The 14,282-nt window shown below is 34.4% G+C and overlaps 1 protein-coding gene across 3 annotated transcripts in view; it reads left to right on the top strand.

Moving 5' to 3' along the window:
* Nucleotides 1-14,282, top strand: part of Dll (homeotic protein distal-less) — a 139,279-nt gene that overhangs the window by 29,972 nt on the left and 95,025 nt on the right. For all 3 annotated transcript variants that reach the window (XM_073081421.1, XM_073081423.1, XM_073081422.1), the window contains exon 3: nt 11,555-11,742. In XM_073081421.1, the coding sequence (XP_072937522.1) occupies nt 11,555-11,742 (188 nt within the window). The remainder of the gene's footprint in view (nt 1-11,554; nt 11,743-14,282) is intronic.

Consider the following 14,282-nt stretch of genomic DNA (forward strand, 5'->3'; position numbering starts at 1 on the left):
ATTGGTTTTTGGAAATCGAAAAAATACTTTGGTCATGATTTTTATCGTTGCCTTTTTATAGAAAGAAATTGGTTGTTTTACGGCTATATTATTGGCATAGAAAAAATATTTAGGTTATAATATTGGGCTCTCTTTTTTATGGATTTTGATAATTTTGGATTTAGATTAAATCTATTGTTGCGTGGAATACCAATTATAAAAACATATTCAGCCATTGGCAGTAACGTAGCGAAAAAATGTAATTCTTTAGACAATCCAAAAAAGTGCTAAAATTACACGTCTCCTTTAATATTTTAAAAATTGTTTCAATTCAGTTATTGTAGAATCCTAATTAAGGAAATATGCACATTTTTTTGATTCTTAAAAAATAACTGTCTATTTTCCACGATTATATTATATCATGTTAATACTTCTGTCGTACTTGTAAAATAAAATTATGTAAAACATTATTTATATTAAAAAAATACACGGATGTAGGGAGAAAGACTTTTCCGAGGTGTTCCAGCTTAGTCCTCAGGGGTAGCAGCGCATCTGTGGCCGACCTCAGGTAGGAATATCTAATCCTATCTGGGGTTGATTACAGATGTCCATGGGCGGCAGTAGCCACTTACCATCAGGTGGACTGCATGCTCGTCTGCTACTCCTATATTATAAAAGATCAAGCGAATATCAAGCGAAATTATCTAACATTTAAAATACTCAAAGTAAACAAAACATAAATAATTAACTAAAATAAAATCCTACTACGAATCTAGGAACAAAATGGCCACCAGCATCGACAAAAAAACAACACGCGAGCAACAGATAAAAAATGTACTCACTTCTTGCCGCCAAAAAGTTACGTGCAAAGGAAATTCGTCTATAAATTATTCCTTTCCGACACACGTTTTACTTTTAACCGGTTGGAGCTTCAAGGTTGAGTTTCAAATGCCTCAGTTTCCCAAACATATCTAGATTTCTACACGCTTTCCCGCGGACGAAGGTCGGTTACTCATTCTTAAACAAGATTTCAGTTTTTACCTCCATACGTGAGTTTAGTGTTAAGGCATAATCCGAAAGAATTCGCCGTGTTGTTATGCCTTAAGAATAATAATTAAAATAATGGGTACATAATCATGACTATCAAACGTTTTATTTTAAAAAAAATTTAAGGTTAATAGGCTAACAATTAAAATTGTCAAATTCAAAATCATAAAAGCACAATAATCTGTGACTTGCCACGCAATGATACTAAAAAATGTAATAAATAATAATTAGACAAAATTTCTTCGTAATTGTATGATACAAAACACTAAAACCATTTTGTGACAGACTTAAAATTATCATATTGTCGATGATACATCTGTTTGCACAAACTATAATCATCAAATTAAAACAAATCTAGCGCTGTAGCCAATTCTAACCTCTAATTAACTATCCAATTTATTTAGACCCTCTTATTCGAGCAAACCATTCGTAGTCTCAGCTCAATTAATAATGGTTATGAAATTGGTTTGTAAACATTATCACGAGGTGCTAAGAGCTATTTTAGGTCGTTATTTTCGAAGTAATAAATCTTAGTGGTAGGAAGATATTAAGCAATTTGGTTATGTAAATAAATATTACGTTAATTATATAACAGTTATGATCTATATCTATTTAAATTAAATGCAGGAAGTATTTAGTTACGATTAAAAATAAGTTTTTTAACTTATTTATATTTTTAGTTTTTTGTAAAATGTTTTTTTATTTAAATTGATGTTGGTAACGAGCATGCAGTCCAGATGAAAACTTGCGTATAATCATAACATTAATCTTAAATGGGATTTTAGTTCTAACTGAAGTCGTACTTCGGTTTTGAAGGTCGCAGAACCCTTTGTGGTTCGACTCCGGTGGCACGACATACAGGACTAGCAGACGAGCATGCAGTCCACCTGATGGTAAGTGGCTACTGCCGCCCATGGACATCTGTAATCAACCCCAGATAGGATTAGATATTCCTACCTGAGGTCGGCCATAGATGCGCCGCTACCTCTGAGGACTAAGCTAGAACGCCTCGGAAAAGTCTGTCTCCCTTACCACACCCTTCAAAACGGAACACAGCAGCGCCTAACACTGCTATTATTAGGCAGAAATAGGTGTGGCGGTGCCGCCGGAGTCGAACCATAAAGGGTTCTACCACCTTCAAATATAACTTAATATTATTCTAACACTGACTTATATAATATACGGCTCTGCTCCACAACACATAAGAACATAGGTGCCATGTTTTAGATACCTACCCTAGTTACCCAAGTGTTACGGAAATAGTCACAATAGGGCAACACCATGTCATTACATACCCGGTGACGTCAAACAACTGTTGTCCGCTGGCGTTACACTAATAACACGTTACGTCATAACGCATAGAATTTTAATTATACGTTGGCGTTAAATTTTTATCGTTTTTAACGAAAACCTCTTGCTTTGGGCGTACTGTCGTGGTGAAAAGTGTTTCAAATTAAGGTAATTTTATTTACGAATGCTTATTTGACAGTTATAAGACAATTTATAATTGTTGTACTACATTACTTCTTATATATAAAATTCTCGTGTCACAATGTTAGTTGCCGTACTCCTCCGAAACGGCTTTGCCGATTTTCGCCAAATTTTATATGCATATTCAGTAGGTCTGAGAATCGGCTACTATCTATTTTTCATACTCCTAAGTGATAAGGGTTTTTCACGCATATTTTTTTTTATTTATATGGTAACACAACGTTTGCCGGGTCAGCTAGTATCTATATAAAAAGAAAAAGATAACTGACTGATTAATCATGAGATACACGCATAGAAATCACTCAACCCAGAGTCCTAATTTTGTATACATAGATCCTATATACCGTAAGCGAGCGCTAAGAAAGATATTTTGGAACTTCCACCCCAAACAATTAATAAAGGGGTTGAAAGATGAATTTCCGTTGATTTCAATCTACAAATTAGACACGTGAGATTTGATTTTGTGTTTTTAAAATTCCTTTATTAGATTTGCTCATATCTTATTATTAAGGTAAAATATAATAAGAAATAGGCCAATCGTAAACTTACTTAATTTCGTTCAATATATTGTCACATATGTCATAGGACTGTGTGGGGTAAGAGTTAGTGTAATATAATTTACCTTACACTTTACACTTTTGTGTGTAACAGTACGATAAAAGAGTAAAGATACGGCAGATCTCCGTGGGCCACACCTTTCTACGATCTCCCTTGAAGGGCCGCTTGTGTGATAAGAGATATTCAAATTTAGTAAACTTTATAAATTTGTAGTCATAGTTTAGTTGTTAGTTGTTTGAAGTTTTCGCTGGAAGTTTTAGGTTTGAGTCCCCGGTGTCGCATCTCACATGTGTCCGACTATTGGAAAAATATTAAAAATATTGATACTTTTTTTAAGAAAATATCATGAGGAACCCTTTTTTTTCTTAACGAGGGGGAAACCTTCAAAAGGTACCCGACGACGTGTGAGCGACGCCGGGTTATGTGGGATTTTTACCACACTAAAACCCCCCCGGTGGCCTTCCTCAACGCTTGTTTGAGAACTCCGGGATCTCCGACGGAACACAACCGGAGTCTTCCAAGCGCGATGGCCCGATCGATCATGAGGAAACCTGCCTGCTTGAAAGGTGTATTACAAAGTTCATAAACGCGTATAAAGTCTAATAATTGGCCATTTGGACTAAGTTTACAGCAAAGTACAATTTGATGAAGATATTTACATTATGCGTCCCAACTTAGTCCTCAAGGAGAGCGTATCTGTAAAGCAAATATGAATAGTTGCAAACATTTACATGAAGCATTCCAAATTAGTCTAACAGCAACGCATCTGTAACACTGATTCGTATAATCTGCGAAGTGCAAACAGTTGAAGCGTTCCAAATTAGTCTAACAGTAACGCATCTGTGTCAATGATTCGTAGTGTAGGCACATGAGTAATTCCAACTTAGTCTTCAGAGGTATCCATGAACTTATTCAAATTCAAATCTCATTCATTCAAAATTGATTCATATAGAATACTTTTTGGAAGTCAAACTACCACCGCTTCGGAAGGTGTTTCGCTATGCAGAAGAAGCGGCGCAAAAAACTCCATTCTTATATTCCATCTTCCGTTATTTGATAACCTATTTTTCTAATAATCTTTTAAAATACCGTTTATAACCATTTTTAAATAACAAGTTAATTAACTATTACCATCTTAAACTAATCTGAGTATTTAGCGCATTACCAAGTACCTCTTAAACTTAGTAGATTAATAATATAATAAATAACGGTACAAGTAATTAAAAATTATAATTTGATTCCCATACGACTATCCTTAGGTTGTTGAGTTTTATAATCCCTTTACATGTTTTGTTTTTTATTTCTTTAAGGGCATATGAATTTATAGGGCTTGCGCAAACGGGCGACTTGGGTTTAAATAATCTAGTGAAATTATAAACGTATTTTTTTTGCAAAAAGGGTCGTCAATAACTCCAAACAGTTTGACAAAATGTTTTATCCCCATTAAAATGTTTTTGTCAGGTGATCGTTACTATACTAATATCATAGTGCTTATTATTATTATAGAATAGATAGGTGAAGGTGGTAGAATCCTATGTAATCCTACTCTGAATTCACCACTGATTCACCTATTTCTGCCTTATAACAGCAGTGTTAAGCGCTGCTGTATTTCGGTTTGAAAAGCGTGGTAGGGGAGACATACATCTCCGAGGCGTTTTATCTTAGTCCTCAAGGTTAACAATGCATCTAGGGCGACCTCAGATAGGACTCTATATGTTAGGGTTGTTTACAGATGTCCATGAACGGCAGTAGCCCCTTACCGTCAGGTGTTGCTATTTCTATACCAATTTATATATATAGTGCAGTTATAGCCTAGTGGTTATGAAACTCGGCCTCTCAATCGAGGGGTCCAAGGTTCAAATCCCAGGCACGCACGTCTGATTTTTATGTTATGTGCGAATTAGAAATTAATTATCACTTGCTAAAACGGTGAAGGCAAACATCGTGATGAAACCTGCATACCTGAGAGATTTATAAAAAAATCTCAAAGGCATGTGAAGTCTACCAATACGCACTTGGCCAGCGCGGTGGACTATGGCCTAATCCTTCTCGTTATGAAAGGAGACCCGTGCCCAGCAGTGGGACAGTAATGGGTTGTTGATGTGACACCTATTCAAAAAAAAGATAATATTAAAAAATACTTATTACTGTCTCAGATTTAAGGCCACGAAACTCACGGGCATAAGCAAATTATAAATTCAAATACAAAAAAATATAGGTACCCATATTTTACGATTTATTACTCTTTAAGAATATCACCTATAATATATTTAAATAATAAAAATGTCTCGGTAACCATTAAATATTTTATAAAAATAAAAATGAATTCCCCATTAATAATCTTATGATAATGGAAGAATATATAAAAGTTTATAACCTTTTTTATTGTTAAAGATTTATGATTAATTACTATTTTTTTGTGTGACTGTCATTGAATAAAAAAGTTGCATACCAAGACTAAACGATATAAAATATATTTTTTGTTTTAAATAATGAAGTACCACACGAGCATGTAGTCCAGCTGATGGTAAATTCTCTGGCACATGGACATCTATAATCAACTACAGATAGAATTAGAGTACTATAGTCCGCGTAAAACCGCTAGTACGCTCTGAATATAGAAATGAATTGCGTCGCCATAGCAAATTGTATGACTACACCTGCTTGCGATAACTTCAGAGCGGACTAGCAGGTTGGCATGGAATATACCTGAAATTGGCTACAGATGCGTTACTACCTTCAAGACTAAATTTCAATGCCTCTAAACTTAAAAGACATTTTCATGTAAAATGCACGTTTATACTCCAAAAAATACTTTATATTGAACGTTCTTCATTTTGTAGTGATGAATTGGGTTGTAAATTCAACACAATTATATTTCCCAAGTCCGATTCGAAATAATCCACTGAAATGGACAATGGATTAAACTTTTCACATTCTTAAAGAAGAACCATTTTTATCAATTAGAACTTGCTACAAATGCAGAAGATTAGCAATGCGATTTTTCTGTAAAACAGTCGCATAATCGCAAGTCTGTGTTACTCAAGCGTAGTAAAGTGTTTTTATGCGGGGCTAAATGTTTTTGAAAGGGATTTTTATTGTTTTTACTGCGCTCGTTTTATCGTTAGGTTAGCCTTTCGGATTTTCGGTAGGCGGGCGGTGGGCGGGGCAGACTGACGCGACTCTGCGTCTGCGCTCTACGTAGAGTCGTTTAATCGTAAAGGAATGGTAGAGCTTGGTTAACTTGTAAGGAATTTTGAAATTTGAGCATTTATTTTGATAAAAATGCTTTCTACACGTAAAGCCCTACATGAGGACCTTTTTTACCGTGGACGCTATGGCCACACAAACGAGATGAAGTCCATGTTATAAGTAGTCACTGTTGCAGATGGAACTGTAACTGAATTCATACAGTAGACAGGTTCTGAGTGCAATCACAGTTGCCCGCCACTACTGAGGAGCAAGATCGTCTCACATATAAGTCTGTACATCCATTTCCCTACCATCGAAATGCAACAAATACTTAACCGTAAATATATGTAGATGTAAAGGGCTTCCCTAGCCGACCCGTCCCGAACCGAAATCTTTCAAACTACACCAAAAGTACATTGGATACCCTGGACAGTGTTACACCATCGGTTTAACTACCATTTCTATAATTGTATTAATAATATGAGATATACAATAGACGTATATTAAATAAAGATTTTGTTAATTTAATTTTAGAAGTATTGAAATCTGTAATTAGTGATTAATATTCATTTATTCATGTAATTAAGTAGCTTGAGATTCATTTATTTTTTTTTAAACTAAAAGTATCAAACGTGCACCTAGTCCACCTGATGGTAAGTGACTATTTCCACCTATGGACGTCTGTAATCTGTTGTCAAACGTAAATAAGTTTCAAGTTTGTCCCCTGCTGGTTCTGTACCCTTGGTGACTAAGATCGAACGCCTCGCATAAGTGACTCTACCTTACCACTCTTCAAACCAGGACACAGCAGCGCTGTTGTTATAAGGAAGAAATAGGTGTGCCATTAGTACCTCCGGAGTCGAACCCTGAAGGGCTCTACCACCTTGTAAGTGAGTGATTAGTTAAGTTTTTAATCTACAATAACAATCTCAGTGATTGATAAAAAATATATATTTCGTAATACTACTTTTTACTATACTTCAACTCATGTAATCTACTTCATAAATCAAGTACAACACAGCTTAAACCTTTGGGTCTAGAGATTTGAAATGTTGCACTTAAGTTCCTTATATAACGTATAAGAACACTAAGAGAGATTTTTTGAAAATGTTACCCCTTAAGGAGATCAATAGGGGTTGAAGCATATTACCCAATGCTGTATTTCAAAATAGGATACATCAGCCTAAATTGGTTGTCTTTCATAAGAAAACCTTCAGGTATAAGTTGTTTTATATGGCGTTGGTTATAAATGTCCATACGGCAGTACTTAACCATTCATAGTCCGCGCTAAACTTCTAGTCCGCTCTGACGTTGTTGCGCTCAGGTTTAGCTAGCATATACTCCGTAACGTAAGGGCACACTAATGCAGCTATGTACCCGTGGGCGAGAGCGGACAGTGGAGGGTGCCGGGGGGGGGGACTTGTCTTCGTCCCGCTAATATCTACAATTTGCTATTGCGAAGCGACTCGTTTCTATATTCGGAGCGGACTAGCAATTTGGCGCGAACTCTACCATCAGGATTGCATGATCATTTGCTACTATTTTTATAAAAATCTAAATATAACCAAGCGGTTAAAGAAATTAGTTTAAACAAAACTTATACAAACAGACGGTTATATTATAATTTTATTATATATAAATGATAAATGCCCATGATCGCGGCCCCACTTTTTGTAGAGTTTACAGCAATAAATCATAATTATAATTATGAAGTTATAAAATTTCTAATGAATTATACATTTTATGTTTTTATAAATTATTCAGTATTTTCATGCAACTATTCAGTATAATAGTTTCAATGCGTTCTTAAAGAAATATGTCGACTGTTGTATGTTTTTTCAAATATATATTAAAATATGCCTAAGTGTAATATTATGTTGATAGTATTTCTTTCAACACTGATATAAATTTCAATTAGATACACAACAGTCATTTACCGTAAGAAACAAGGTATGACACTAACACGAGGCGTTAAAACTTAGTCTTGTTTACTTAGCTATTATTCGTAAGGCTCTTGTCATGTAGGCGTTAAAATTTAGTCTTTGCTTTACTTATTTAAAGATTAACATCACTAAAACGAAGCATTTAGATGTAGTGTTTACTCATAAGGTTCTATTTCATGTAGGCGTTAAAACTTAGTCTTTGTTTTCTTATTTATTATAAGCAGTACCCGCGGCTTTGCCCGCTTTTTGGTCAATCATAATTAAATATAAAATCATAATCACTCTTGAATAGCGTAGCATTCTGATTGTGATAGAATTTTCCTGATTGGTTCAGTATTTCCGAAGATTTGCCCTTACAAACAAACAAGCAATTAAAGTTGCAAACTTTACCTTTTTATAATATTAGTATAGATTAATGAGCCTTTTTCCCGTCACGCGTGTATACGCCTGCGCACGCGTGTCTCATATACATGCATGATAACTCGCTGCAGTGTCTTCGTGAGCCATATGCGTATGTGTACGACACGATAGGATGCAAGCGTGCATGCGGGCGATAACACGCGCGACAGGAAAAGATAAAAAATTAGTTAATACTGAAATTTCAATAGGACTTTACCATTTAAAGTTAAATAGATCAACTTGACCACGGCCACTTATTATTTGGATTGCTAGCTTGTTTGTTATTTCAATAACTCTTAGAAGACTCTAGTTAACACCTGTTTTTATTTTTTTTTCTTTTACGATTATCATACTAGTCTGACAAAAGATATCTCAGATTAAATCCCTTAGGAAACAGAACATTGAAAAATTATGTAATTTACATTTTGATAAATACTTTCAAAATACATTGGATTTGAATCCAACCATCTAAATTAATCCTTACTAATACTAACATAGCTCACCCCCTATCCTATCTAATCACACTAAACTAAACTAAAAAAAGAAAAATCGTATCAATGTCACATCACTATACAACATCGTTTGTACAGTCCCATCACTAGCAGGGGTGTGTCCGGACCTCGGGCCGGCATTGTTTTGTCCGTCTGTCTGTAACGCCGACGTGAAGTTATACATGTGTATGTATGTATGTATGTTCATGGGAAGGTTCTTTGAAAGTTTTAAACGACAGTTGTTTTAGTTATAACTGAACTGTATTACTAAAATACATAACTAAGTTATATAACAGACAGTTATTGTCAAATGACAACTTAGTAGTGTTTATTTTATAATCTAGTAGCAGACGATCATGCAGTCCACCTGATGGTAAGTGGCTACTGCCGCCCATGGACATCTGTAATCAACCCCAGATAGGATTAGACATTCTTACCTGAGGTCGGCCACAGATCACAGCAGCGCCTAACTGCTGTTATTAGGTAGAAATAGGTGTGGCGGTGGTGCCGCCGGAGTCGAACCACAAAGGGTTCTACCACCTTTACCTATGTTTAGTACTTTAGTAGGAATAGTCTAGAGGTTTGATATTCTATATCTCACGCTGCGTGTCCGGGGTTCGAATCCCAAGCCATCAGATTTTTCGAAGATAAGTGCGTATTACAAAGTAATTGTTTCGATCTAGTTAGAAATTAACTATTGCGATGTAAGCCCCATTTTATAGGTACAGGCATTGAACAGTTTAGACAAGGGGCGTCGCAGACAAAATCATAGTTTTCTCTACAATATTTTGATTCTTACTGTACATCAAACCAGAACACGCTACGCTGCTGTTATAAGGCAGAAGGTAGTCCCTTAAACGTCCCAAACGACACTTTTACTAAAAAACAATTTTATTTGATTACTTAAATTATGGTTGTAAGTGTTAAAGATTTATAAATAAGCCCTCACATATAGAAGTAGTTATAAAGATTATACTTTGTGTTTGATTAACCAGGAATTAAACTGTTACACTTTGTATGAAATTACGATATTATAGAAACTAACTAACGAATAACTATACTATAATAACTATTTATTATAATAAATAAAATAATACAAATAATAAAAAATATGTTATAATAGATAACACTACATTATGAATGTTACAATTGCCAAAAGAAAATAAATTTATTTTAAAAATTAAATTTACGAGTCAAATTCCAATTTAATAGTAACTTTTTTCGACAGCATTAAAAATATCTACTTTTATTCTAATAAAACTTTCTTTCACGAAATATCCAACATTAGAACAACGAAACGCACAGCCAAAAAAGGCAACACTAAAAATGAAGCGCGCAAAAAAATTAAACCCAACAATATCGACGAGACAGTTACCAAAACGCTGGGTGTCGGGTCTCGAGGCGATCAGATGCCAGATACGTTCGAATAATTACAACTTACCACTGACTATTATCAAGTAGCAGGCCTTTCATATTTTACAAAATGGAGCCTTCACAACGCTCGTGTAACTTGAATATTTATACTGTGGATTTATTGCGCTGATTTATGTTGGGGTGTGCTGCCCGAAATGGCGGGATTTCGTTTCTGTTTAAGTGTGTGTTTTGTTTTCTAGAATGATGCGTGATTTTGAAGTTGCGCATAGATTAAACTTTATAATCGTTTGTTTTTTTTTTCATTTAGTTGTCATGGGCTTGGATTCTAATTTTGTCCATAGATGTTTTTCTTAGACACCGAAAGTGTACATTAAAACTGAATTAAACTGTAAATAAATAATCATAAAAGAATATTTTCTGACATTTTAGTAAATTATTTAATGCCTGATATACTACTTTATGATTAAAATTAGCATAATTTCTATACTTTTAAAGCAAAATAAACTAATAAAATCCATCCACCTAAACACTTCATATTACGTCTTTCCTCACGTTGCTTTTCTCTTACATCTTATGGGTTTCATAAACACACACACACACACACACACACACACACTCACACACACATAAAATACAAATACTCACACCCAGACCAAACATGTAAAATCACAATGCATGCATACCATCATCATCATCAACCCATTACTGTCCCACTGCTGGGCACGGGTCTCCTCTCAGAATGAGAAGGACTAGGCCATAGTCCACCGCGCTGGCTAAGTGCGTATTGGTAGACTTCACATACCTTTGAGATTTTTTTTTAATATAAGTCTCTCAGGTATGCAGGTTTCCTCACGATGTTTTCCTTCACCGTTTAGCAAGTGATATTTAATTTCTAATACGCACATACTTTTGAAAAATTAGAGGAGCGTGCCTAGGATTTAAACCCCGGACCCCTCGATCGAGAGGCCGAGTTTCTTAACCACTAGGCTATCACTGCATGCCTACCAAAGAACCATAATTATGAAGAATTATGATCATCAATAAAGTCTACAGAAAGTCTAAACATCCTTCAATTTCCAGAAAAATGCGGTCTCTCCGACGACCCTGGTCTCCGGGTGAACGGCAAGGGCAAGAAGATGCGGAAGCCGCGGACGATATACTCGAGCCTGCAGCTGCAGCAGCTGAACAGGCGGTTCCAGCGCACGCAGTACCTGGCGCTGCCGGAGCGCGCGGAGCTCGCCGCCAGCCTCGGCCTCACGCAAACACAGGTAAGTGTACACTTAAGGCATTATATCGGTATCCAATTGGTATCGATACGTATCTTAAAATATCTGACTGTTTGAGTTTATGTTATTAGTAAATGACGGTGTCGATTGCTGAGTATCTACGTTTATTTTATCAGTTGTGAATTAACGGTATCGGTTGCCGTAGTATCGACGCGTATCTCAAAATATTGAAGTATCTCCCGTATCTTATTACTTCGGTATCGAAACGTATCCTAAGATATCGGACCGTTTAAGTTTATTTTATCAATAATTGACGGTATCGATCATCTTAGTATCGATACGTCACTCGATCAATATCGGAGTATCTACGTTTCTTTAGTTAGTAATGAATTGACGTTATAGATTACTTTAGTATCGTTGCGTATTTCAAAATATTAAAGTATCTCTAGTATCTACGTTTTTTACTTAAGTAACTATCGCCTGGGTATCCATAAGTCCCTGAAAACATCTAATTATCTGTGATAATTCAGTAAAGAATGAACGGTATCGATTTAGCTCAAAGTATCACATTTTGTCGACACTTATTACATTTTTAACGAATGGAGTATACCAATTGCCGTGGTATATGAAGTAAGTACATTTACACTTAAGGCAATAGTATACAGCTAATGATATCGATTGCGTCTGTATCGACTGTATCGATATGTATCTTAAGATATCAAACTGTTTAAGTTTATTTTATTAGTAAATGACAGAGTCGATCGCATTTGTATTAATACGTTTCTCAAAATATTGTAGTGTTTGTTTATTTTATCAGTAACGAATTGATGGTATCGATTGCTTTGGTATCGATGCATATATCAAAATATCAGTGTCTTTGTTTATTTTATTAATAACGACAGCATAAATCGCCTAAGTATCGATGGGTTGCTCAAAGTATCACTGAGCTTGCAGCTAGCTAGTCTTATACAAACACAGGTGGGTTTAAATCTAGTAACGGTAGGTATCGATAATTCTTGATATCGATATGTATCTTAAAATATCAAAGTCAACGCTTATTTTATCAGTACTGGACGGTATCGATTGCCTCATTCAATACGTATCAGGATGTAAGCGATACATATCTATATTGATGATGTATTAAGCTAATACTTTAATTCCGAATAATAGGTTGAAAAGTACTCGTATTCTAATGAAAATAAGCCGTCAAAACTGAAATAAAAGTATTCCTTACGTTATAATCATTATTATGAAAAAGTAATAAAGATGACGCACTGTTGACCTCAGGAATCTTCTAAAAATGATAAAAAAAAAGAATTATTGCTGCAAAAACAGTAGATACTCACCTTAGATAACACGAACGTAATTTAAAATTATTATTTTTTAGAATATATTCTTTATATTTTAAAATATAATGTGTGACAATTACTTAGTACGTAACTTGGCTAGTGACATCATAAGAATCTTTGGAAATAACCGAACAAGTAGTTTGAAACTCATTTTTTCCAAAATTTTGAATAAGAAGCGACGCGAACCAGAACTTTGATTGCAAATGTGATATTTCAGTAACAACTTAAAATATTCAACAAGAAAGCCGGTAACACCGTGCCGTACCGCGGTTCGGATATCAGATGTACGGATACGGAACGCGTCGGGAAATAACTGCAGTGAATACTTTAAATATTACCATCTTTACACAAAAAACGCAGTGCGTATCTTTCCTTATACCTCTGATTTTTTTAAAGATTTTTTTTGTAAAAATACCATTTTTTAATTCATGAAAATATGTAAAATAAATTGTAATAAATAATATATAAAATTATATTTTAGTAAATTATGAATTGATTACTGATATTTTAAAAATTATTTCCATTTTCGCAAAAATTTTTTACTGTTCATCTATTTAATCCGGTTTTAATATTTCTAATTCATTTTTCAGTTTTCATTTCGTTAATATCAAACATTATTCTGAGCCTGAACTTATCTATTATTTATTAAAAGCATTTTAATTTAAATCAGCCAACAAAATTCAATCGTCACTAAAATTTTATAGCTACCATTTTATTTTCCATTCGAATGTGTATAAAAAATGGCGCACACCTAATCCCCGCTCGGTAATTATGTCGTACACCTTATAATTAGACAAAATGGACGCTCACTTCTTTTTCTTAACAAACTTAAAATCAACTCTAAGGTGTTAGAACAAGATAAAAAGTCCTGTCAATATTATTTATCTGTTACAAGACTATAATTACAAGTTTTTTAGTGTCGCGATAGCCCCGACGATAGTAATTTTGTACGTTCTTTTCTTATCGTTAAATATTTTAAAAATAGCTGCTTTATTTTTGTTCTACGATATCTTTTTCAATATTTAAATGTCGAACATATCCGTAACGTTTATTTGATTTTTTTTCTTGATGTTTCGAGAACTTTTATGACGTCAATTTAATGTCTTTGTCTTCAATTTCATTTTAAGTTATAATATCCTCTAATTCCCTATACATATTATGTAAATTATCTAATGAAATAGGAGATTATTCGCTTGAATATCATGATTTTATTAATTTTAATGAATAATTCAT

Source organism: Epargyreus clarus, unplaced genomic scaffold (assembly GCF_041222505.1).
Source record: "Epargyreus clarus isolate Ecla_fem2 unplaced genomic scaffold, WU_Ecla_fem_2.2 ptg000016l, whole genome shotgun sequence".
NCBI lineage: Eukaryota > Metazoa > Arthropoda > Insecta > Lepidoptera > Hesperiidae > Epargyreus > Epargyreus clarus.